This window comes from Xenopus tropicalis, chromosome 1 (assembly GCF_000004195.4).
Source record: "Xenopus tropicalis strain Nigerian chromosome 1, UCB_Xtro_10.0, whole genome shotgun sequence".
Lineage (NCBI taxonomy): Eukaryota > Metazoa > Chordata > Amphibia > Anura > Pipidae > Xenopus > Xenopus tropicalis.
In genome coordinates, this window is record NC_030677.2 from 93798069 (window position 1) to 93822470 (window position 24402).

The 24402-nt window shown below is 38.5% G+C and overlaps 1 protein-coding gene and 1 long non-coding RNA gene across 2 annotated transcripts in view; one reads left to right on the forward strand and one right to left on the reverse strand.

Annotated features, from left to right (window-relative positions):
* The window catches only part of chaf1a (chromatin assembly factor 1 subunit A), a 35903-nt gene extending 11801 nt beyond the window's left edge, over positions 1-24102 (reverse strand). The window contains exons 1-14 of the mRNA XM_002934004.5: positions 23771-24102; positions 21167-21211; positions 20419-21086; positions 16271-16312; positions 11226-11440; positions 9122-9203; positions 8798-8866; positions 8443-8654; positions 5761-5983; positions 5438-5518; positions 3483-3584; positions 1645-1894; positions 883-1352; positions 119-206 (exon numbers count right to left, since the gene is read on the reverse strand). Coding sequence (XP_002934050.1) covers positions 119-206; positions 883-1352; positions 1645-1894; positions 3483-3584; positions 5438-5518; positions 5761-5983; positions 8443-8654; positions 8798-8866; positions 9122-9203; positions 11226-11440; positions 16271-16312; positions 20419-21086; positions 21167-21211; positions 23771-23798 — 2575 coding nt within the window. The 5' untranslated portion in view covers positions 23799-24102. The remainder of the gene's footprint in view (positions 1-118; positions 207-882; positions 1353-1644; positions 1895-3482; positions 3585-5437; positions 5519-5760; positions 5984-8442; positions 8655-8797; positions 8867-9121; positions 9204-11225; positions 11441-16270; positions 16313-20418; positions 21087-21166; positions 21212-23770) is intronic.
* LOC116411519 lies at positions 3566-10567 on the forward strand. Its single transcript, XR_004223164.1, has 2 exons — positions 3566-3653; positions 10227-10567. It is a non-coding gene; the product is annotated as an uncharacterized LOC116411519 (long non-coding RNA).
* Positions 24103-24402: the final 300 nt, after the last annotated feature.

The following is a 24402-nucleotide window of genomic DNA, read 5'->3' on the forward strand; positions in this document are numbered from 1 at the left end:
GTTGGTTAACCTCGATTTTAAAATATACCTTAAAGCTTGTTAACGCATATGTCTGTGAACATACAAAGTCCATTTAAAATACAAGTTTTTCTGTTTCTACACAAATAGGTTTATTTACTTTTAGCTTGTTGGTCCTCTAGAATCATACAGTCATCATCCTCTTCTTCATTGTCTGCCTGAAAGCCATCCATATCTGTATTTACAGCCTGAATGATAAAAAAAACAAAAAACTGTTAAATGGCAGCTATATTGAACAAAGCTAGGGAGAAACGGTCTTATCATTAGCAAAAGCACACACAACTTTTTCATCAATCTTAACTTATCTTTGAACCCAAAGCAGTATAAACTCTCATTTGACTGGATCTAAGGCACTGGGCACGACTAATAAAATAAAGTCTTAATCTATAATGTATGACATGCAGAGAAATTTAAAAATATTGTATTGAACATAGTTTTTCAAATTACAATATTTGCCTGCATACATTTAAAATTGACTACGGCAATTTTTGCTTAAATGTATAAAACTTACAGTGGGGTTGTGCAAACCAAAATCAGAGACATGATGTCATGTAGTTATAATGCACTGCTGAGATTTTTTCCGATGCAATTTTTTCCAATGTTTGCTCACATTGAATAAGCAGATAAGGTTCATTATTGGCCCCATTCCCTTAAGAAGATTTTATTGGATTCATCCAAATACCAGTTACATCCCTATTTAACATCCACATAGCTGAGAAGTTCATTCAACATAATCACCAGACTACTTCAGAAGTCAATTAGTGGGGCACTAATTATAGCACAAGGGTAATATATACTCAAGGAAATTTTGAAATGGCAAAGATACATCATAACATGGCATTGTATTCTATCTGGTTATCTCACCATTTCAAGGTCCCTTGCTCGCTTCATAAACTTTGTGATAGGCATGCTGCCTGCAGACTTCCTCTTGTTAGACGAAGGCAGAGATTGCAATGGTCCTCCATTGGGACCATTATCTTCCTTGGCTACAGAGTTAACTTGAGTAATGTAAATCCACTGGCAGGGTACAGGAAGATTGTCTTGTTGTAGGACCTTTAAGACATCAGAATGCACATACCAACACATACGGTGGTCTGGGCGCTTTTCATACACTGAGTTTTCAGAGATTAAACGCTTTAAGTGAGCCTTAGAAGGGACTAGAACATTGTTTGGTGTTTGTGGTGTGGAGTTAGGGCTGGGGGACTCATTGTCTGTGGTAGTACTTGTGTTATCCTCCAATAATAAACCTCGGCGACAGCACTCCTGAAATTCTTGTATTATAATCTTACTTCCATTGACATTTCCATGAAGTAGAGGGACAAGTTTGGAAAGTACTAAAAATAAAAGAGTTTAAGTTAGCATTTGTAAGATAAAAACAATGAAAATTTTGAAATTACAGAATTAATTTTCCAAACAAAATTATACGGTCAGCCCATAGGGACATCTAAATGCGGTATAGATTATTAACAAATAAAACTATTTCGACTTCCCTGGTAGCTGTCAAAAAAAAGTTGTCTGACCTGCCACTGGCTGGTCCTAAACATCTACAAAGTGAAGGAAATACAGCTCGGACCAATGAAATTTGACCATCCATATTGCAAAATCATTATTAATTGTCCATCATACTTTGCCTGTCCTTGAGGTTCTGGGCAGAACTAATCTCTTGTGCAAGCTCTTCCTCAACTGCAGGTGACTCCAGAATACAGGCAGAAAATTTTTGCAGGAGTCTAATTTCTGAAGCATTACTGTCCCACCATACACATCCAATCACTACAGGCTGCAGTACACGGATCTTCTTGCTGTTTGATTGCAACTCATCCCACTCCTTAGCCTTCAGCTTCTGTCTAACTTTTTGGTTCTCTGGGTCTGTGCATTCCTAGATGGGCAGGATCAAAAGAAGCTCAGATTAGAACAACCCTCAGCTAATAAAAAAAAAAAGTTAAGTGTCACTGAGCTATACTGAATTATAGTTCTAATTATAATATTAGTGCACATAAGTCACATTAAAAAACATTGATATAATAACCACACATGGGTAGGAAAGAAAAATGTAAAAGCTTTTTATACTGATTACCAGATACTAAATTCCTGAAAAACGCAGGGCCATAACATTGGGGTTCTACTGTATTGGTATTTTAGATGCATACTTTAAAAGTTTTAGCAAAAAAAAAAAGACGACTACAGGGCAGGATATTTTTTAGGAAGATTTTTTTTTAACTAAGGATTATAGGTCACTATTTGCTACGGTCTTCAGAAAAAAAACACATGTATTCCTTGTTCTATACAAAGATTATACTGGTATTGATAGTGCTAGAGGCTAGTGCTATCATAATAGGATTATATAGGAAGAAGAATATATGAAGCTAACAGTGGGAAGAAGCTGGAGCAAACACAGAAACCCACACAAAAACCATGAAGCAAACATATAAAAACTCTACTAATATAGTGCTGTGGTAAAACCTGAACACCAAATTCTTAAGGCAAGAATGCAAATCATTGTTACACATAAGGCACCAAGTATGCTTAGGTACAGTGACCCACATCAACCAATATGATCAAGTTTATCCAGAGTCTACCTGACCCTACAGAGACTGTCCAAAATATAAACAGGGTGCACCTGACCAATAGGTCAAAATGATGTGGGCTAATTTTTCTACATGTTTTTTATGACTGTCCAGCTATATGTACTTTTTGGCATAAAATACGGTCATATATGGCACACACTTGCATTTCCCAATATATTGTCACCAAAAGTCGCCGGTGGGTTGGCATACACGGCAGCACGTTTTGCCAAAGTTGCCTTGAGAGGAAACTTTGGGCGACTTGGGCAAATCTACATTCCAGCCGGTGGGATGGCATTGCGGGGAGATTTGTCGCGGCGACTAATCTCCCCGTCTGTCACTGCCCTAATAGCAAATCTTAGCCCTTATTTGACACCTCCATGAACTTTTATAATGCTTGTGTTGCTCTCCAAGTCTTTTTACTCTGACTGTGGCTTATGAGTAAGAAAGGTTGGGGACCCCTTTACTAGAGGATGCCTGGAAAAATGTGACAATATTTAGGAACTCTGGCTGAAACAATAGGAACAGGGCAAGACACTGTATCTATGTGTTTGGTGCCTTTATGCTCTTTTCAACAACAACATGCAGAATAAGTTGTAGGTAAAACACAACACTGCTGTTGTGGAATTAGAAGAACTGAGAGACAGGGCAGGACTAAAGGTTGAGATTTGGATGTCAATCGTATATTTAATTTTAACAAACTAAAACGAACATTCAGATTGAACTTGTGAATACAGTCCTAAAAATAACAAGTCGGAGGATGTTCTGAACATGAAATAATTGGCAGACAACAATCATACGAAAGTGACATCCCAGAAATGCATTGTAGGTCACCCAGAAATATTATCAGATATGCAATATATGCACAGACTCCTTTTTTTCACTTTAGTCCTAAATTTTTACCTCATCAGATACCCCTTCATCATCAGATAAGTATCCATGGGGAACAAAGAAGCCATCATCATCTTCCTCGTCTTCTTCTTTGGGATCATCATCTTCATTCTCCTAGGCAAATGAAAAGGAAGAGAAAGAATAAATGGCTGCTCAATAGGAAACTCCCTGACCTATTTACAGGTACAGGTTTGGGACCGTTTCCCCAGATTGCTTAGGACAAGATAGTTTCCATATAAGGAATCTTTCTGTAATTTGGATCACCATACCTGTATTCCGCTAAAAATTAATTGAAAGATTAAATAAACCTGATTATTTTGCCAGCAATATATATTACAGGTATGGGACCTATTATCCAGAATGCTCGGGACCTGGGGTTTTCTGGATAAGTGATCTTTCTGTAATTTGGATCTCCATAACTTAATTCTACTAAAAATTATTTAAATATTGAACCACCACAGGACTTTATAGACAGCAGCTAAAGTATACCAAAGAAGAATTCAACATGGTTTATAGTAATACCTGGCCTACAGATTTACCTCAACAATAATAAAATATGTAAAACGATGCACTAACAATTCAGACACCGCTAGTAATTAGAAAAATATACCCAACATACAGCAAATAGCTGTAAAAATAGCATTTTACAATAAGCATCTACTATAAAGATGCAGTACCGTGTATAGTTTCTACAGATACATTCAACAGTGTGGATGATATACACATAGTACTTTGTATAAAATAAGTGGAATAATCTTCCACTGACAATATAGTGTGGAATTACTTAACTACATCTTACATACACAGTAATAGTTAATGTGATAGCATAAGTAGTAATGGTCAGACCAGAAAATACAAAATTACAGTAACATAGCATGGCAGGGATATTGAAAAAACTACAGACACTGCGATCTGCAATGTGGTAACAAACTATAGTAATGCCATAGTTTTAATATACCGATTAGCTGCAATATAGTGACTATAATGAGCTGCAAAGGCGCACAATATTAATACACTAAATTATAACATCATAGTAGCAATGATTACCTGCAGCAGTGCACCCAGTATAATAGTGATGGACTGCATAGGCATATTAAATATAAATATACAAAATAGCTCCCACACGGAGTAGCAACAACCTAGTGGCGAGCTGCAAATGTGTCTGCTATATTAATATACTGAGTAGCTGCATAGCTGAAAATGTACTCCGTATTAATGACTTGCTACAACACAGTAGCAATGATGATGAAAAAAAAAAAAAGTGTACCTAGTAATAAATACTGAATAGCTGCAACATAGTAGCTACAGTAAAATAAACTGTAGCAATGTCACAGTAACATACTGAGTGACAACATAGTAATGATAGCAGGTGTACGTAGTATTAATAATATCAAGGATAAACTTCAGAGTTGTACACCGTATTCATGTATGTGCTAAAAGTAATGTCATATTTTAAACCTTTAGGTCTGAAATATATACATATTAAATCCAAAACAAAATAGGATTAATATGCCAAGTACATCTCTATACCAATAATCACGTCATAGCTTCAAAGCAACCTGAGTGCGTTAGCTGCAAGACAGCATGAGAAACCAATCTAGCCTTTATTATTTTGCACACAGTAATGGCCACTCAAGTCGCAAGGGAATTCTGGGCTATTAAGGGCATGGTTACTAGGTAAGGCATTATCTTTAACATTCCAAAAGGGGAAAAATGTACACATGCAACCAAATACTTGACCATTTAAGGCAGGGGTGTCAAGATGGCCAAATCTAACACACAGGTCGCGGGCCAAATTTTTTATTATGATACTTAGTAAGATACTAAATATCACCAAGGGCCACATAGAACTGCCAGATGGGCTGGATTCTCCCCGCAGGCCTTGTGTTTGACATGTGATTTAAGGGAATATTGTTTGTAAGGGTCCCTGTTATATGGATCATACTAATCAACATGCTTCTCCTTACCCCCTCACTGTGCGACAAAGACTCTCCAGGCTCTTCCTCTTCCCACTCTTCATCGCTATCAGCTTCATAATCTAGTATGCCCTTTAACAAAAAAGGAAATATTAACTTTACTTAAGAGTCCAGAACAGGTTTCCAGCACCCCATCACAATAAGTATTCAGTTTTCACTGTTAGTTTGCAATGCATAACCCACAAAGATGCCACCATCAATTCAATATTACCCATAAAATATATGGGTTGTGTTACAAATACAACTACTTAAAAAATTTGATCCTATCCTTCTGTTACAATAACCACTTAGTTTAGAATTTTTAGGGTACTCACTGTGTCCTGAATCCACGGCTGACGTGGGTTGATTACTCTGCTCCTTCTATTCCATGTGCCCCAGTAGGCAGGCCGGTAATTTTCACAAAACTGTAGCAGTTTCATTCTCCCAAACTTGATCCGCTCTGGAACACCAATGTCTTTAACGTGCCCTTCAATTACCATATTTGAACCTAGTACAGGATCTGGCTCTTCAAGTACCTGTACACCATCTACCTCGATGCTAGAGATACCACCATAAAAATTATAAATACAACATAAATCAGTAGCACAGCTTAAGAAATAAAAATTAAAAAAAAAAAAAAAAAAAAAAAAAAAAAAAAACTTATAAGTAGGACTTGTTTCGTTTTTTTTTGTTTTTTTTAAGAACTATAAATGCGCAATAGAATATATGCTCTTTCTGTATTGTAGAATTTAAATGAAATAATTTATACAGATATTATTTAACTCAACCATAGGCTACTGTGAAACAGTGTACTAAATCGGCATGCACCAAATACTTAGATTGTAAGCTCTACGGGGCAGGAATATTCTTCCTACTGTGTCTCATACCACATGGCACTTACTCCCTGCGTATTTATACTTATTTATTGTATTATTCCACTTGTCCTACCTGTGTGTAATTTTGTATATTGTAAGATTGTACAGTGATGCGTACCCTTGTGGTGCTTTATTTATAAAGTTATACATACATACCAAATCCACTATTTGGGGATTCGGCCAACCCCAGAATTCTTTGTGAAAGATTGAGGCAAATATGGAACAGACTCCTAATTTACATATGCTAATGGGATAAAGAGAACCGGACACTTGGAAGGGTTAAAAAACCACAAATTGTGTCAAAAAGTCACACGATTTAAAAGGAATACGGTCATGGGAAAACATGTTTTATTTTTTTTCCCCAAAACCCATCAGTTAATAGAGCTTCTTCAGAAGAATCCTGCATTGAAATCCCTTTTTCAAAAATGCAGCTACCATTAGATATTAAAATAACACTCAATAGTAAGAAAACCAAGTCTGGCTCGAGACTCCTCCAGTTATATTGAGCAGGAGAAACAATAGCTTATCTGAATATCTGAAAGCAGTTCTAATCTTTAGCACTGGCTCCTTCTGAAAGCTCAGAATCAGGCACAATGGCTGCCTACACCAATATTACAGCTAAAAAAAATTACATTTGCTGGTTCAAGAATACGATTTTAAATGGTAGAGTGAATTATTTGCTATGTAAACAGTGTAATGTAGAAATAAAAAGTACACTATAAAAACCACGACAGAACCCCTCTTTAAGGATTTAGATTTGGTTTGGCCAGGCCCATGGATTCTTCTGAATCCTGCTGAAAAAGGCAGAATCTTGGCCGAATCTCAACTGGATCCCCAGTCCTAAAGTGGCTTTAATTACTCCAATTTATCTGTAGAGATAATTGGAGTGACAGAGCATTCTTGTTTAAAAGTGGCTTCACTGCTTTAATCTAAGAGCCAACACTGCTGTAGATCTCTACATTTTTAGCACTCACACTGGGACAGGTTTGCCTTTGCAGGGGTCATCTTGTTTGTGACTAGTCACTTAAAGGAACAGTAACACCAAAAAATTTATATATTTTAAAGAAATTAAACTATAATGTACTGCTGCCCTGCACTGGTAAAAATTGTGTGTTTGCTTCAGAAACATAACTAGAGTTTATATAAACCCTGGTGTGTAGCCATGGGGGCAGCCATTCCAAATTAGAAAAGGCACAGGTTATATAGCAGCTAACAGATAAACCCTGTAGAATACAATGGTGTCTTATCTGTTATTTGCTATGTAACTTGTGCCTTTTTTCCAGCTTGAATGGCTGCCCCCCATGGCTACACAGCAGCGTATTTAATTATAGTAGTGTTCCTGAAGAAAACACCCATTGCAGGGCAACAGTAAGTTATATTTCAATTACTTTAAAACACTTTCATTTTTTTGTGTTACTGTTCCTTTAATCTCCTGGTGTCCTGTCATATTTAGTGTGCCTATAATGGCAGCACTGATATCTGTAAAAGTGATTTGCGTACCATGAAAAAGCGCAATATAAAATTATTTTTTTCCTCTTGTTTCTTTATTCACCATGGGGATTGCTAAAGGGGCTGACTGTATACATTTAAAGCTGGGATGAAATTGTCTTGAAATCTTAAATGCAGCACTAAATAAAGGCTCCTCTCAACTTTTTTATATGAAGATTCTGCTATTTCTCTGCTTACTTAATGTCTAAACAGCAGCTCCTAACATTAGGCAACTTCTAATTCTTATTGTGACACATGTGAACAATGGTCTGAGGGTTGTAGCTACACTATATATGGAAAAGTTAAGACAATATCTGGCTAACATTGTAAAATATTTATAAAGCAACAGTGTAGTCTGCTGTGCTTTTAACCAAGAAGAGTATACACAGCAAAAATAGCAAGTCATACTGGAAGGGTTGAACTTGATGGACTCTGGTCTTTTTTCAACCCTATGTAACTACAATTGCAAATAACTAAAACCAATTTACATTTTTAATTAATAGTTTGGAATGATATTATACAAAAAAAAAAATCCCCATTCTCCATGGATATTAATTAGCTGCCTTACCACCACAAAATAAGGAATGTAGTTTAAGATTATTCCTTCTGCTCAACATTAAAAGCCATAATTTAAAACACTAAACTTCCACACACCTGTTAATGGTTGGCACTATAGTCTGACCCATTTTGCGCGGTTTTCTCTTTTTTATTTCATCAAGGAAGTTAGACCTTGAATTTTGCTCCTGAAGGAATTTATCCAGTTCTTCAGATGCTTCTGGTTCAAAATCAATACGACACAGAGGTGCTAATGCCATATCCTTTTTAATCTCAAAAGGGGCAAATTTCCCACAGGACCTAGCAAATGTCTGAAGTGGGGTAAAAAGAAAAAGGATTTAAAGTGAAGGCATGTGTTAATATGAACAAATACAACATAACATTTACAAAGGAAAAGATGGTCAAATACTCCTTTGCTTTTTAAACTTTTCCATTCAGTCTGTTAAAAAGTTACCTTAGGAGCTTGTGGTGTTTTTGGCTTCTGAAAAAATCTAGTGATCTCTGCTTTCTCAGCCTTTAGGCGCTAGACAACAAAAGTAGAAGTGATTAAACTTGGTTTAAAGCCGCAATTGGAAAATTAAACAAATGCCAATGGGTGGTACAGACCTACTGCTTAATCTGTTAACTGGACATAGTAATGAATTTCACATTGAACAGCTCGAACACTAAGCATTTTAAAGCCACGCTGCAAATTTTCTGTTTAGCAGTAGAGAGCATTTATTAGCAAATGTTAGCTCCTAAAAGTATCTGTTAACCTAGACGGAATGGCCCAAACTACCTTTTCTTCTTCTTTCAGTTTCTTTTCCTCTTCTTTTTGCCGCTTTTCCTCTTCTTTTTTCCGTTTTTCTTCTTGCTTAGCCCTGAATACACAATAGGTGCAAAATTTAACAGACTCCATGCTCCATTTGAATTTAATGCAACACAATTTTTTGCAGTGGGATGGGTTCATATTGGTATCTTTATGCTACCTATGCTACATGTGGCATTACCCTATTCTCTGCAAGCCGAAAAACCCTTGCCGAGAATGCTACGTGCGCTTAAAAATACTCCTACCAGTGCCTGCAACCGATGGCATTTTCAGCATATATGCTACATGTGCGAGCACCCTAGCGTATTTCAATGCTAAGTCTCTCGTTATTAGACGGATATCTGCTACATGTGCCTACACCCGAGCGTATTCAATGCCATCAGGTGCAGGCACAGGTAGGAGGATTTTGAAGTATACGTAGCATATTCTCAGTAAGCGTTTTTCAGCTTGCTGAGAATACACCACCTACACTATGGGGCACATTTACTAATCCACGAAAGTCCGAAAAGCGTCCGAATGCGTTTTTTCATAATGATCGGTATTTAGCGTTTTTTTCGTAAATTGTCGCAACTTTTTCATAGCCGCTACGAATTGTCACGACTTTTCCGTAGCCGTCGCGCAGAGTACGAAAGTTTCGGATTCAGTCAAGCTTCAGTATCGTGACTTTCCTTGGGCCAGGTTGGAGCTGCAGAGTGCCATTGAATCCTATGGGAGGCTTCCAAAATCATGCTAAGTCTGAAAGGTTTGCCCGCCGTTTACGAGCGCTCAATACGAAAAAGTCGCGACAATATACGAGCAAATCGTAACGGCTACGAAAAAGTCACGACAATTCACGCAAGTCGTAATGGCTACAAAAAAAAAAAAAAAATCGCAAAAAATACAAAAAAGTCGCAAAATGTTCGTTTTCAATCCGAATTTTTCCCATTCGGATTCGTGGATTAGTAAATGTGCCCCTATGTGTGGTAGCCTTACTAGTTTTAATTAGGGATTCACTGTATCCAGGATTTTGCCCAAACCTAAGCACCTGTTCAAAATCAATAGCACTTTGTTAAAATGTCAATGTATTTTTCTCCAGCAGCTTCAGAAAGACCTTGAATTAGCAGGTAAAGTTTTAAAGAAAACCGACACGGCCTCTATTCACAATCACCATGCAAGACTCTACTGCTGAAGAAAACACATGTTCACTCTTTGGATGTCATTGCGCACACCATGTTTGGAGGAGAAATGGCACTGCACATCGACCTAAAAACACCATACCAACAGTGAAGTTTGGAGGTGGGAACATCATCGTGTGGGGCTGTTTTTCAACATATGGTACTGGCAGACTTCATATAATTAAAGAAAAGATGAACAACGAAATGTACAGGGACATTACTGACAAGAATCTGCTGCCATCTACCAAGACAAAAAAAAAAACAAACACACAGCCAAGGAAACTCTTAGTTGGTTTCAGAGAAACAACATAAAGCTGCTAGAATGGCCCAGTCAGTCAATCACCCAACTTGAACCCAATTGAAAATCTATGGAAAGAACTGAAGACCAGAGTTCATAGAAGAGGTCCCCGGAACAGTCAAGATTTAAAGACAGTTTGTGTGGAAGAAAGAGCAAATATCACACCTGAGTAATGCATGTGGCACATGAGGCACCTTGAAGCTGTCATTACCAATTTTCTAATTTGTCACATTTACTAAGAAAATTGTTCACATGTTCAATACTTATCTTCCCTGCTGTATAAGGTAAACAACCTACAATTTGAAGAATTCTTACCTTACCACTTGACTGTCCCCAGGCCTTGATTTGTGGTGAGGCCACAAAGGCCCGGGTGGCACAAATTTAGGGGCGGAATGCCGCCCCACAACGAAATTTTCTCCTGTACGGAGCAGGGACGTCACCCCACTGTTCTGTATGGGAGTTTAAATGCCCACACCAGCAAGCTTGCGAGGGGGGGGGTGTTTCGCCGGGGCACCCGAAACATAGGAGAGTGCAGACTATAATACTGTTCTTCACCTCAAATTTGTTTTTAGATCTATTAAATTCCACCCAGTGCAAGACGACCCTTTGCTATAATACTCACTCCAGGGCTTCAAGCTTCTCCTTTTTTTTCTCCTCCTTTAGTCGCAACTTTTCTGCCTTTTCTCGGTCTTCTCTCTCCTTTTTTTCCTTCTTGTCCCTTTCCCGCTGCTCTCTCTCATCGTCCCTCTTCTTCTTTGCAAGTTCTTTTGCAGCCCTTGCATCTTCTCTAGCACGCTTTCGCTCCTCCTTTTCAGCTTGCCCCTTTTCTTCCTTACCCTAAGGATAACGAACGGAATGACAAAATAAGACAGCTGTTTTGCTCGCAAATTTCTGGTTGTGCATGAATTATATTACAGCATACTATAAAAATGGATAGGTAGTTCTCAGAATTTTAGGATTACGTCCACACCATAGAGGTAGAGGCAGAACACTGACTTCATCGGACTACTACATCTAGGTTGTTGTATTGGTAGGTGTTATACTAAAGCCTGCACACACACTGCTGGGCTAAACTTACACGCTGTACACTTGTGTTCATGTGCTGCTGCATAAACAGGAAGCAGGACGTTAAGGGCATCCAGTGCTCTCAAGGGATATAAATTCTGTGTGTATCTATAATCTGCCTCGTTTTTACTCATTTTCCCCCTGATGAAGACCCCATAAATATGCAGTTGGCAGCTTTTTACAGCTATTTTGTAATGCAATAAAAGTTTGCAGTTCTATATTTTTGGGTATGTACAATACAGCAGATATGAAATTAGCTGCTCATTCTGTAAATTATAGGTTGGGCGGTGGGGTGTAGATCAGGAATACTTCCAGAAGTTGGAGCTACACCTCGCACTATAGCTTACATGTTGGGTGCACTTGAATGTAGTAGTAAATAGTTTAGGTAAGCAGGAAGGCACACACTTGATCAAGGCACACCAGATAGAAAGTTAAAATAGGTTTTTATTTTGATTATTTCTAAAATTGGTTAAAATAAACTGAAAGGGGAACAGGAAAGGTTAAAAGAGGTAAAGCCCTATGTTTGTTAGAATAGAGAAGGTTTCGCTTTCACTATTGCAACATTATAACATTGTTGCAAGTGGAAATTAGATTACTATAGTTGCTACTAAGAAAACCTTTATAAAGATTCTACAAGCCTGAAATGAATAGGTCACACCGTATCAATTGTTGGAAGTTTACATATGTTGGTGCAGATTTCCTACGGTGCGTAAAAGATTCCTCACAATAATGCCTCAGGGATCATTTATCCGCTTTCCATCATTTACACAAATACTTTCTAAATATAGATGTATGGGAGTTAAAGTTCACATTATTCTACCATACTCCAGTAATTAGCTCTCTCGCTGCAATATTGGAGAAAGGTAAATGTTTTTAATACGTATCCACCAGTTAGGTCTTAATTTCACCACAGCACTAGGAGGGATTGAATTGCCGATTACAGATAAATCTAATTTATTAATGCACTATATGCAGAGCTCGATCAGAGGTTAGCCCTTGTTTCAGTGTTCTAATCAAGTACTTTGGATTGATACACTGGGACAAAATTACCCTTTATTCTCAATTGAACGAGATGGCTCACTATATTGGTCGGGAATTATACCAAAAAAGCAAGGCGGGGGTCAGGCTAGTGGATCGGCTATTATCTTAAACGGACGGTAAGTATCATGTGCAGAGGCTTGATATACTACGCACTGATCCGTTTATCACAGAGAGCTAGTTATCAGTACTTTGGGCTACCGGATACACTTTTTTTAGGCTAAACGGTACACACCATCTTTATTCCCAATTAGACAGGGTAGCTCTCTGTAGTGCCCGGAAAGTATGCTACGTAAGCTGAACAGGGTTCAACCTATCAGTTCAGCTATTAACTTAGCAAAAGAGTCAGTATCGTATGTGCAGTCTTAATATACATCGTGCGGGGCCACTTATCCTAGCGGGCTAATTATCGATGCTTCAAGCTGGCAAGTGCATCCTTTTTTAGTTTGTTCAGTGCTATTTATGCTGCTCATGCATCGACAAACCCGGAAGTAACAGATTTTTTCACTGCCGATACTCCACAGCCAGCCCGGGGACTACTTACAATTACAATATACCGCTAGTCCCGTCCGGCAGGCCGCCTATATCAGGCATTATCCGCAACTGCTACTGTGCTTGTATGCTAGTCAGAGGTACAACTCTTAAACTCTCCGATCGTGCAACAATGACGATATGACCCCCGCTCATACACCTAAATGTCTCGGTGCGGTCACCTTATTCAGGCATAATTACTTGGGGGTATCATTAAACCTGTCAAAGCTTAAGCTCTAAAAAGCGGCTATTTGTATCCCTTGGCAGCCATAAACTGGTGCCGTCAACATTAACTGTCCCTATTCTCTTCAGTGCCTGTCATTGCCATTAATTTAACATCAGTACAAAGATCAACAAACAAAGGGCTTAGGACGCCGACACGCGTTTCGCATATGCTGCTTTCTCAAGGCGAACTGAAACTGAGCTTTGCATTTTAGCAACCTTTTTGCGGTATCTCTTTAGTTTACATAGAAGTGATCAAGCTAACTTTAACTTTATATAGCAGTCCACTTTTCCTTGTAATTCCACTTCAACACGATATAGAGCTCTAAATACCAACAGGAATAAAAAATGTTTTAATATTTTTCATAAGAGAAAAAATAGGATATAGACAAAAATATAAAAACTATTTTACGGAGATTTCTGCATTGTATAAAATAAAATATCCCCTTAGCCTGATACCCATTGCCAGTTACTGCAGCATGCTTACCTGTATACCTGAAGTATAAATTCAGACAAATGAAAATATTTTTCTAACTACAAAAATGTAAATTTACAGTGTTAAAAAGTTCAACTCAGCAACTTACCCATGCAAACACACAACTGTTACCAGGGCAGGGTGTATTAGTACATAATATATTATTACACGGATATACTTTCATGCTTTAGTGTTACTGTTCCTTTAGCTAACCCTTAGGGTCCTTAGGGATTTTTAACTTTCAACTGCAATGGTCTATTGGGAGGCTAACTGACATAGCTCTGCAGAGGGAGATTTGACCACTAAGTGGGGCCTCCATGATTGAGAAGGCATTGGGAATCATTGTGGATGACAAATTTCAGTCAGTGGTTACTAAAACAAAGATCAGTCTTGCATAAGAGGCTATTAACTCAAGGTATAAAAAAAAAAGAGTTTGCCTTTTTTATAGATCCCCAAGAAAAAGGTTATAGACTGCTTGCAACAGCTTGAGAAGGAAAAGGTCCAGGAAGGAGCACCTCTGAGGCAAATTATCAGCAGCATTAACTTATAACATTGCTAAATGCGTGGCCAACATCTTAGCTCCCTTAGTTGGAAACACAGTACACCACATTCAGAACTCCATGGAGATTGTTAAAAAAAAGTGCATGAGGTAAAGCCGAAGATCGATGAAACAACAGTGTCCTATGACAATACATCTCTATTCACATGCATACCCACGACTGAGGCAATTGAAACAGTGAGGAAACAGCTGAAACAAGACACCACCCTCAGCAGCAGAACAAAGCTGAATCCAGGCGTTGCTCATTACTGGATCTATGTTTTAATACCAATTACTTCAAGCACAAGGAAGTTTTCTATAGACAAAAACTTGGCTGTGCCATGGGTTTGCCTGTGTCTCCAATTGTAGCAAACCTTTCCATGGAAGAAGTGGAAAAGAAAGCCCTGAACACCTTCAATGGAACACCACCAAGTCATTGGTTCAGGGATGTGGATGACACATACCGCATGCAAAATTAAAGCACGCAAGGTTACAACCTTCACTGAACACACAAACTCGGTTGACAAACACATCAGGTTCACAAGGGAAGATGTGTAAGACAGCAAACTGGTGTTTTTGAACTGGGTGGGGAATCTGGATATTGAAGTATTTAGGAAACCCACTCACACAGATTAGTATTTGCCGTTTGATTCCCACCACCCTCCGAAATATGTACGGTGTGTTATAAGGACTTTGCAGCCGGATTATGTAGAGGCCAGAGAGAAGTAATACAAACATTTAAAAGGAGCTCTGAAAACTTGTGGATATCCAGACTAGGCTTTTATTAAAACAAACTCAAAGCAAGACAGGGGTGCTACAGCCATGTTACTTGTGCTCGTATAAACTTCAGTCACCCATTACTGCCGAGCTGCAAGTTGGATTGATATCAGCCCCTCAGCAGCCGATAGCCGTAGTAAGAAATTCAAGTCTGGCTTAGGACTCCTGTCGTTACATTGGAGGAAAAACAATAGCTTATCTGAAAGCAGTTCTAATGTGTAGCACTGGCGCCTTCTGAAAGCACAGAATCAGGCACAATCACTGAGATGGCTGCCTACACATTTGTATTTGGTTCAAGAATAAAATTTTAAATGGTAAAGTAAATTATTTGCTGTGTAAGTTGTGTAATTTAGAAATAAAACATACAAAATAAAAATCTTGACAGAATCCCTTTAAGGCATCACTTTGAGTAGGCAGTGCAGTTTTTACACCCCAGTCATTAAGAATGGTATTAAAGAGCTTGAAAGAGTGCACCAATCATCTTAAAGGAACAGTAACATGAAAAAAATGAGGTATGTTTTAAAGTAATTAAAAGATAAAGTAGTGTTGCCCTGAACTGGTACAAAGGGTGTTTTTGCTTTAAAAAGTCTTTTTTTTTTTTTTTTTTTATAAACAAGCTTCTGTATAGCCATTTGGACAGTCATCGAAAGCTGAAAAGGAGCTTGTGAGTTTATGTGAACTATAGTAGAGTATCTGAAGTTGAACTTAAGAAGCTATTCAGATGGAGTAGTGAAAAGTCTTCAATCATTACTCAATAAGTTCAGTTGCTCTAGGTTTACTTATACTAGTTTCTGAAGCAAACACACCAGTTTTACGAGTGCAGGGCACTCATTCTTTTAAAACACTTTCATTTTTAGATGTTACTAATGCTTTAACATGTGTAGTATTGTATGGGTGTGTATATAAATTTTCATATAGGAGGATATCCAGGATACAGGTTTGCATAGAGATATATATCGTTATATGTTTTATAACACAAGTTACCCATAACTATGTTAACAATAAAAATAAGGAAACTTACTTTGGTTTTCTTCTTTTCTGATGAAGTCTTACTTGCATTAACCTATAAATGTTGGAAAAAAAAGTTAGAATAGAAAGGTTATACTGATTTGAAAGCCTGTGGATTTCAGACATAGAAATCTTAAGTTGTCCTGAAAAATAGATACATCTATTGTTTTCCCTATGTAAACTAAAGTTCACTTAAAGAAAAATCTAACTGTGAAAAATTGTCTGGCACTTAGCATTAAAGACCTGAAAAGAGGGGAGTGAGGGAGATCAGGAACTAAGACTTAAACAGAGGGAGGTATGGTGGATCAAAAGATTAAAATCCCTACATCCAAATGGACTCAAAGATTATAATTTATATCTTTTTGTTTAAAACTTAAATTGTTATAATAGAGATTGTAATGAAATGTGTTGTTGCATAATGGGATATTATAGCTTTGCTATTACGAATAATGACAGGGATGGACCCTGTACTCTGCATATATGATAAACTGTATTATCACTGAAATGGGGTTGGAACCCTGTACCATATGTTATGTGGTCACGTCCCCTCTGTTGATTATAAATAACTTCCTGTAGGAGTATGTATATGGAATTACTGCCCACAAGCCTTGAGGAAGAGTCCGGCCGGGCTCGAAACGTCACTTTGAGTATAGTATGAATATGATTTTTTAATACATGTTTTGCACTTTAAGGTGTGTGCTGTCCATTTTTTAATTTATTTATATATATAAGGATATCGGAACCTGTTGAGGATGTGCACCACATGTTGCTCTATAGCAGGGTGCTGTACTACTGCATAAAAAAAAAAATTATATAATATATAACAAAGGCTGGTGTTACAGCCGAAACTTCAGTTGTCGTGTTTCTTTAAATAAAGCATCTAAAATGGAACCTTAAGTCCTGTGTGAGCGGTAACTGTCGCCAAGATTCTGTATACAACTATTTTTTGGGACTACACCAGGGACTGCATTTCTTTGGGACTACACCAGGGACTGCACTCCTTTAATGTCAGCTCTCCCATTATTCCCACCCCTTTAAGGACTGCCTTATAGCTCAGCATTTAAGAGAGTTAATTAGCAAGGTGTAGATACGTTGCTTTTAAAGGAGAAGGAAAGGCTAATAAAGAGTTCATCTCAATTAATCTCAATAGTGCCCTTAAGTCTCCCCATATTTCACCTGTTCAGAAGATCTGAAGCCAGAAAAAAAAAACAGAGCTGTGTAAAGAAAGTTTCCATAATGCCTCACTCCTGCACAGACCAAAACTGAACATGCTCAGTTAGTTAGACTAGGGGGCACATTTACTAATCCATGAACGGTCCAAATGTAATGATAGTTTTTTTTGCGACTTTTTCGTCACCACTTTTTCGTATTTTCTGTGACTTTTTCGTATATTTTTTGAGAAAGTTTGGATTCATTCAAGCTTCAGTATCGTGACTTTCCTTGGGCCAGGTTGGAGCTACAGAGTGCCATTTATTCCTCTGTGAGGCTTACAAAATCATGCAAAGTCGGAAAGGTTTTTCCGCCGTTTACGATCGTTCAATACGATCGCAACGAAAAAGTCGCAAAATTTTTGTTTCCAATCCGAATTTTTGCCATTCGGGATTCGAATTCATGCTTTGGTAAATCAGCCCCCTATGAGTCAGCTTCCTGCTGATTGGCTCAGATCCACATTCCTAAGGGGGGGGGGGGTGAGTTCTTAGCATTCTTGAGGGAGGGGGGAGAAGGAAAGAGCAGAGAACAGAAAGCTGCATGTCTCTGAAAAAAGATTACTTGTGTCTGTAATTCCTGTGCCAGAGAAGTCAGTGCAGCGTTTGTGCGAATGCTTATGGCTGTATTTACATAGACCTTTCCGATAAAGCTTACTTTAATCCCATTCAGGATTCGAACTTGTGATTTGATAAATCTGCCCCTTAGAGTGTTTTGTATTTCCATGAGCTTGAACATAATCATCTAATTATGAACATAGTCATCTAATTAATCCTTACTATGCCCGCTACGAACTCAGCAACCTCCCTATGTGTTAAGCTGCCCATACACGGGTAGATCCAGGATCTTCACCTGATATCCCCACCTACACGGGTAACATGCAATAGGGCAGCCGGTTAGGGGACCGCATCAACGAGCCGATGCGGTCCCCGATCCGTCTGAATTTTGTAACCTGCCCGATCGATATCTGGCAAATTTCAGGCCAGATATCGGTCGGCCAGGCCCTTCGTTTCTGCCCCTACACGGCAGCTACTATCGGCCCGTGTATGGGGACCTTAAGTAAGATTCTCTTGATGTGCATTTAGTTTTAGCAGATTACAGAATGTCCTGTAATAAGTAACGTTAAATTCGTCTTAATTTGTTAGTTTAACTATTTGCTTCTGCTGCTTTACAGTTTCAACTTTAAAGCTGTTTGTTGGTGGCCACTAAACCCGGCAGCCAAAACAGAATTGCTCTGAGAGAAAACTTTGTTACTTAAATATCTATTCAGATGCTCTCTTTATCCTCCATTCTCACCACTACGTGGTTGCAAAACTGGACTTCAGATCTGTGAGATTTAAAGTCCAGGAATCCACAACTTTTTCATGGTACAAAGTGAGGGAGGGAAGGCCAGCCTAAAGACAGAAGTGAGGAAAAGGTCCCTGCAGAGTTTTATCAAACCTGTACCACAGCTTAAAGATTGTCCACATCTCCTTAAAAGGATACGGTCATGATTTTTATGGTTTACTTTATATTATTTACTAAATTACACTGTTTACATAGCAAATAATTCATTCTAACATTTAAAATTTTACTCTTGAACCAACAAATTTTTTTAGTTGTAATATTGTTATAGAGGCAGCCATCTCCAGTACATTGTGCCTCAATGTCTGAGCTTTCAGAAAGAGCCAGCACCACACATTTGGCCATGGGGCCAAACAATCTAATTATATTGGCGGCAATGGGGCAGTCGGTTCGGGGACCGCATCAACAAGTCGATATGGTCCCCGATCCGACTAGATTTTTTAACCTGCTCGATCGATATCTGGCCAATTTTAGGCCAGATATCGGTCGGGAAGGCCCGTCGGTAGTGCCCATACACAGTCCGATTAGCTGCCGAATCGGTCTAAGGGACCGATATCAGCAGCTAGAATCGGCCCGTGTATGGGGACCTTTAAATTTCTTACGATTGAGTGCTGGTATTTGCTATCTTGCTACCTTCCCATTGTTCTGCTGATGGGGTAAAATAACTCCAACTTAACTTAGCAGTAAAGTGTGACTGAAGTCATCACAGGTCACATGGCTGTGGCACCCTGGGAAAAAGAATATGGCTAGCCCCATCTGAAACTTTAAAATCTGTTTGCATTTTTGGAAAACACATTTTAATGCAGCATTCTGCTGGAGAAGCTCTATTAACTCATGTGTTTTGGAAAAAAAAAAACACACGTTTTCCCATGACAGTATTCCTAAAGACATGCATATATTGAGTTCTATCTATCAAAGTGAAACCTGACATTTCAAATGTGCTTGCAGAGGGGTTGGAAGGATCTCTCCCATAACAAACTGACAGGAATTTGCAGACACTAGGTTAGACTAGTAAAACACAGTGCTGTTCTGCACCTTTTCTTTGCCTGTGTATCAGATTTTCACACCAAAATCTGCTCTGTGGATGTGGATTTTTGTGCCAAAATCTGAGTGCATAGAAAATGTCAGAGAGCTGTGTGCCACTAAACCACAAAAGGTCTAGTGTAAATATGCAGCCACGAGTGGCACAACTGTGGCTAAATCTTGTTAAAGCTAGAGCACACAGACAATAAAATAAAGCCAGCATCTTCACTGCCATGGTGCAAAACAATATATACCAAGATTGTTTTTGGGGGAAGACACAGAGCTCCTTGTAGCAGCTACTTGTCTTGGCTACAAAAATAAACAAAGCTGATAACTTAGTATTAATTGTATGTTAGCATAGGCAATTCTCATTGCTATCTATGGCAGGGTATTTTGTAGCAGTGACAAGTAGCTGCTACTAGGTAGATTTGGGTGTCTTCACCCTTAATGTTCCGAGGGTGCCTTAACATGGTGTAACACACAAAACAAATTAAATTTGATACTGCAGTGAATACACTTGAGCAAATACAACATTTCTTAAATACTTCAAGATACAAATTATAAAAGGCACAGAAGAAAGCAGCTTACTTTGCCAGTAGGGGTAGTGGAGGTTGATGGGCTGCTTCCATTCCTGAATTGGGAACCAGTCTGTGCATCTGGGGAGCTAAGTGAAATGGGAGAACTGCTGGAGGAGACAGAACCAGAGTCATCATCTGCAGAAGTGTTACAGTCTTCTTTGACTGCTTTTTCTGGAGAAAAGTTTGGTACATAAGTACAGGTAGCTGCAGCCAGATGCAGCTCACCTGATTTAAGTTCTGAAAAATTCAAGTTCTCGAGACTCTTGTTATCCACAGAAACAGCAAATTCCTTCTTTGTACTGAATGGAAGATTGGGTGTGCTCCTTTCAGGTGAGACTGTCCCATTTGCTAGGTGTGTTTGAGACTCTCCATTTAATGGGCTGTCATTCAAAATGCTATTTGAATCTTCTGTCAAATCAATAGTAATGACAGAGGCAGCATGGCTGACTTTGGGGGCTTTCCTAATATAGTTGTCCAATGGCCCTTTCCCATTTACAGCTTTAGGGATTGGTGTAGCTTCTGTCTCCATTTCACAATCATTTTCCATATCATCCATAGAGGAGTTGAGAGAGTGCAACATTTTTTGAGGAGAAATATTTTGGCTGATTCTTACTTTTTTCTCTTCTAGACAGCCTTCATCTTTGGGTACTGGATTCAGGCGTTTGAAAGGCAGACGAGCTGCGATACAGACAGTTAAGAAAATAAGACAATGATGCAACTTTAAAGAGAAACATTACCATATCAAAAGTTTTCCTTACCTTGTACCATCTTCTTTGAGTTAGATTTAGCAGAGGATTTCATAACTGCAAAGAGAAGAGCAAAGTAAATTTAAAAAGAAAAAATATGTAATTTATTATCTCTTTAGTATTTAAAAAAGTTAGCTCCAACAAGATAAAAACCAACACAGGCTTGCAATATACACACCTTGTGCAGTGCACATGTTCTGCAATAGCTGTTTTTATATGCAGTGATCTGACAGCCCTGTAAAAGTACAAGGTACAGAAGACCTTGCAGAATCCCCTACACCCCAACTACTCAGGCAATATCTAAAGTAGCCAACGTGTCTCTTCTTTATGAACTCTAAACAAAAACTATACATTTCAAAACAGATCATTTATATCATTAATAAGTGTCATACTAAAGAATTTTGAAACACAATTTTGTGATGGGCTGAGTGTTCCGTCTCTAATCACCCGACAGGTAAAAAAAAAAAAAAAAAAAAAAAAAAAAAGGGGTAAGTTCTATCTTTAAGATGTCAGAGAGCACTGTCCATTCATTGGCTGAAGTAAGCTAGCAGGACTGTGTGTCCTAGAATTATGTGTGAGCATGGTGCCCCATATGAGCCAGAGGGCAGACTTTAGTACAGTACTTACAAATGTTTGCCTTTTATTAAAAAAAAAAAAGTGTATATTAAATAGCATTTTTCATATGAGCAGTTTTATGTGATTGTAGAGATCTGCAATGTTCAGGTGTATATTTTCTTAAGATTCGTTTTGCATGAGATTTAGCATAAATTACATTTTCTTTATTTTGGCAACCCTTATCTCAAAAACAAAAAGGGCCACAAAATGAATACAAAAAAATTAATATATATTACTTATATTCATGTGAGAGAGAGAGAGAGAATATCATATAAAGCAGGGCACTCATGCGGTGACTACTGTTTCCCCTATCTGGAGTGCAGGCTCTATTACAGGGGTGACAGGTGCCCTTTAGGGCCAATAGAGTAATAACTGTTGCACTAAACAGACACTTATTGTGCAATATTTAGGGCATAAATCCAGCCTCTATGAACAATATTGGATTGCATCTTAGATAACAATGGAAAATCCTATAAACTAAAGACCATATAAGGCAAAGATGTATTTTTTCTCCCTAAAAAGCTGCGCAAGCTTCCTGTGTGGGGGGTTAAATGATTGATTGGAAACTTTAAGATAGGCAGTTTAAAACTATATATATTGATAATCTGAAAAGAAAACAATAGCTACCAAGAAATCACTGCTGCAAAAACGTTTTAGACAGTTACCTCCACAAAATTCCATATGGGTGCTAAGTTCATATAATGTAAAACTGCCTCCAACAATATTCAAAGCTATCTTGTCTTACAAAGAGCAATGGAAACCATGGGCCACATTTACTAAAGGGGCAAAATGGTTGGTGCACCTCATGGGGCCTGGACTAAGCATCAGCAGGGGATGAAACTAATGATGAAAGGCAATTTAGGGTGGGATTGGTCAATAAAAGTCTATTTTCTCTTTTTATAAGTCAGGGAAAAATGAATTCACTATCAAATATTCTAGGAACTACAGCTGAATGACTACTGCAACAATATTTTCCTAGAGCTCTAGCACTGAATAAGGAGGCCCTTATCAAATGGTGCACCATAAGAGGGATACTGAATTAGGAAAAAAATTAACTAAGAGTTCATGCGTGATGTAAAGCAACTTTCACAAAAAAAAAAAATCAATGATATTCAATGCTCCTTTAAGTTCCCAACAACTTTAATAGATTAAACACAACTTTGTGAGGGAATGGAATAAAGTTTAACCATCTAATTACTTATTGGTATACAAAGACTAACTCAGTTATAGTTACTTGATCTATTTTTTCTTAACTCCCCAGGCAGTGGCAGAATAGCAGCCATTTTACACCAATGCAGCAGTGATGCACAAAACAAATTATATTTTGTTGTTCCAGTAAAACAACCTAAATATGCTAACCTTTTTCGAGATACTAAATAACAGTGCATCAAAAAAGTTTTAAAACACATGGGAACAACTGTGAATGTTAGCTATATTAAATCGCAGAAATATTAGCCCCCCAAATAGCGTGTGTGTTCAACGTAAAGTGACAGAAAACAAAGCAGGCGCAAAGTTAACTTTATGCAACACACAGAAAAAGTCAAATCACATTACAGATTTAAAGGGGGTATTAACCGACATAAAGCCTCTGACTGACTGTATTAAGGCAGACAATCACCTCTAAACAAGTAAGGTACTAAAACATGGAGGGGGGAATCAGTGTTGACTTAAGGGAGGCGGTAAAGAAACACCAACATTACAACCGTAAACCTTCAGGGCACTGAATCAGCCTATTGTCAGTAGCCCGACAAAAACAAAATGAACACTAGTACAGAGAACTTCAATACATTTAGAAGTCATACTAAATAGAGGTGAAACACTCGATCGAAAAACGAAGTAAAAGGCAGAGCTTATTGCGTCCAGGTGTTTTGGCATGCGCCACAAACCAATTTTAGGAGGTAGCTTAGAACCCAGTCTTAATGTTAAGAAGAATACAACGGCCTTAAAATATATAGTTGCCACCCGCCGCGCTATTCGCTTGTTCCTCATAATCCTAGTTACCTTCTCCTGTCGCTTCCTTCCCAGGCATCCTCCGGCCTGAGCTGCCCGGAGGCTCCGCTTACTGCTTGAAGAATCTGTAGTTCAGGCTCCACAGCTTTTACACCACTTTCGCCTGTCTACCGGTTCTAAATCCCGACTCTCTCCTTAATCTACCTCTAGCAGCGCGCTCTCTCAATCGCGCTCGTATTTGGCGGGAAGATCTTGGACACCGTCCGTCCTCACTCTCGATTGGCTTACAGGTCCCACATGACATTAGCGCCCGTGTGGAACCAACCATCGTCTGTCTCAGTCTTTCCTTCTGACCAGTTCCTGTTGCAGAATGATCCTGATGATTTTACGTTTTGTTCGTGCGGATTGGATGGTTTTTACGTCCTTCTAAAACAGACCTCCAATGGCTTTGCAGGTAAACGTCATTGCCGGGGAGGGTGTAGCTGTGGTTGTGAAAATATGAACATTTATGTTGGCGGTGTTATTGCTGATGGCTAAGTTTTTGCTAGACATGGGGTAGTAGCTGATACTTTTACTGGGTCCACGACTCCGGCTTGTATAAGGGGTTTGTCCTTTTACATTTCCTCTTCAGCAAATGGAAGACATGCCCACTTGGATTTAAATCAGGTGGCTGGCTTGGCCAT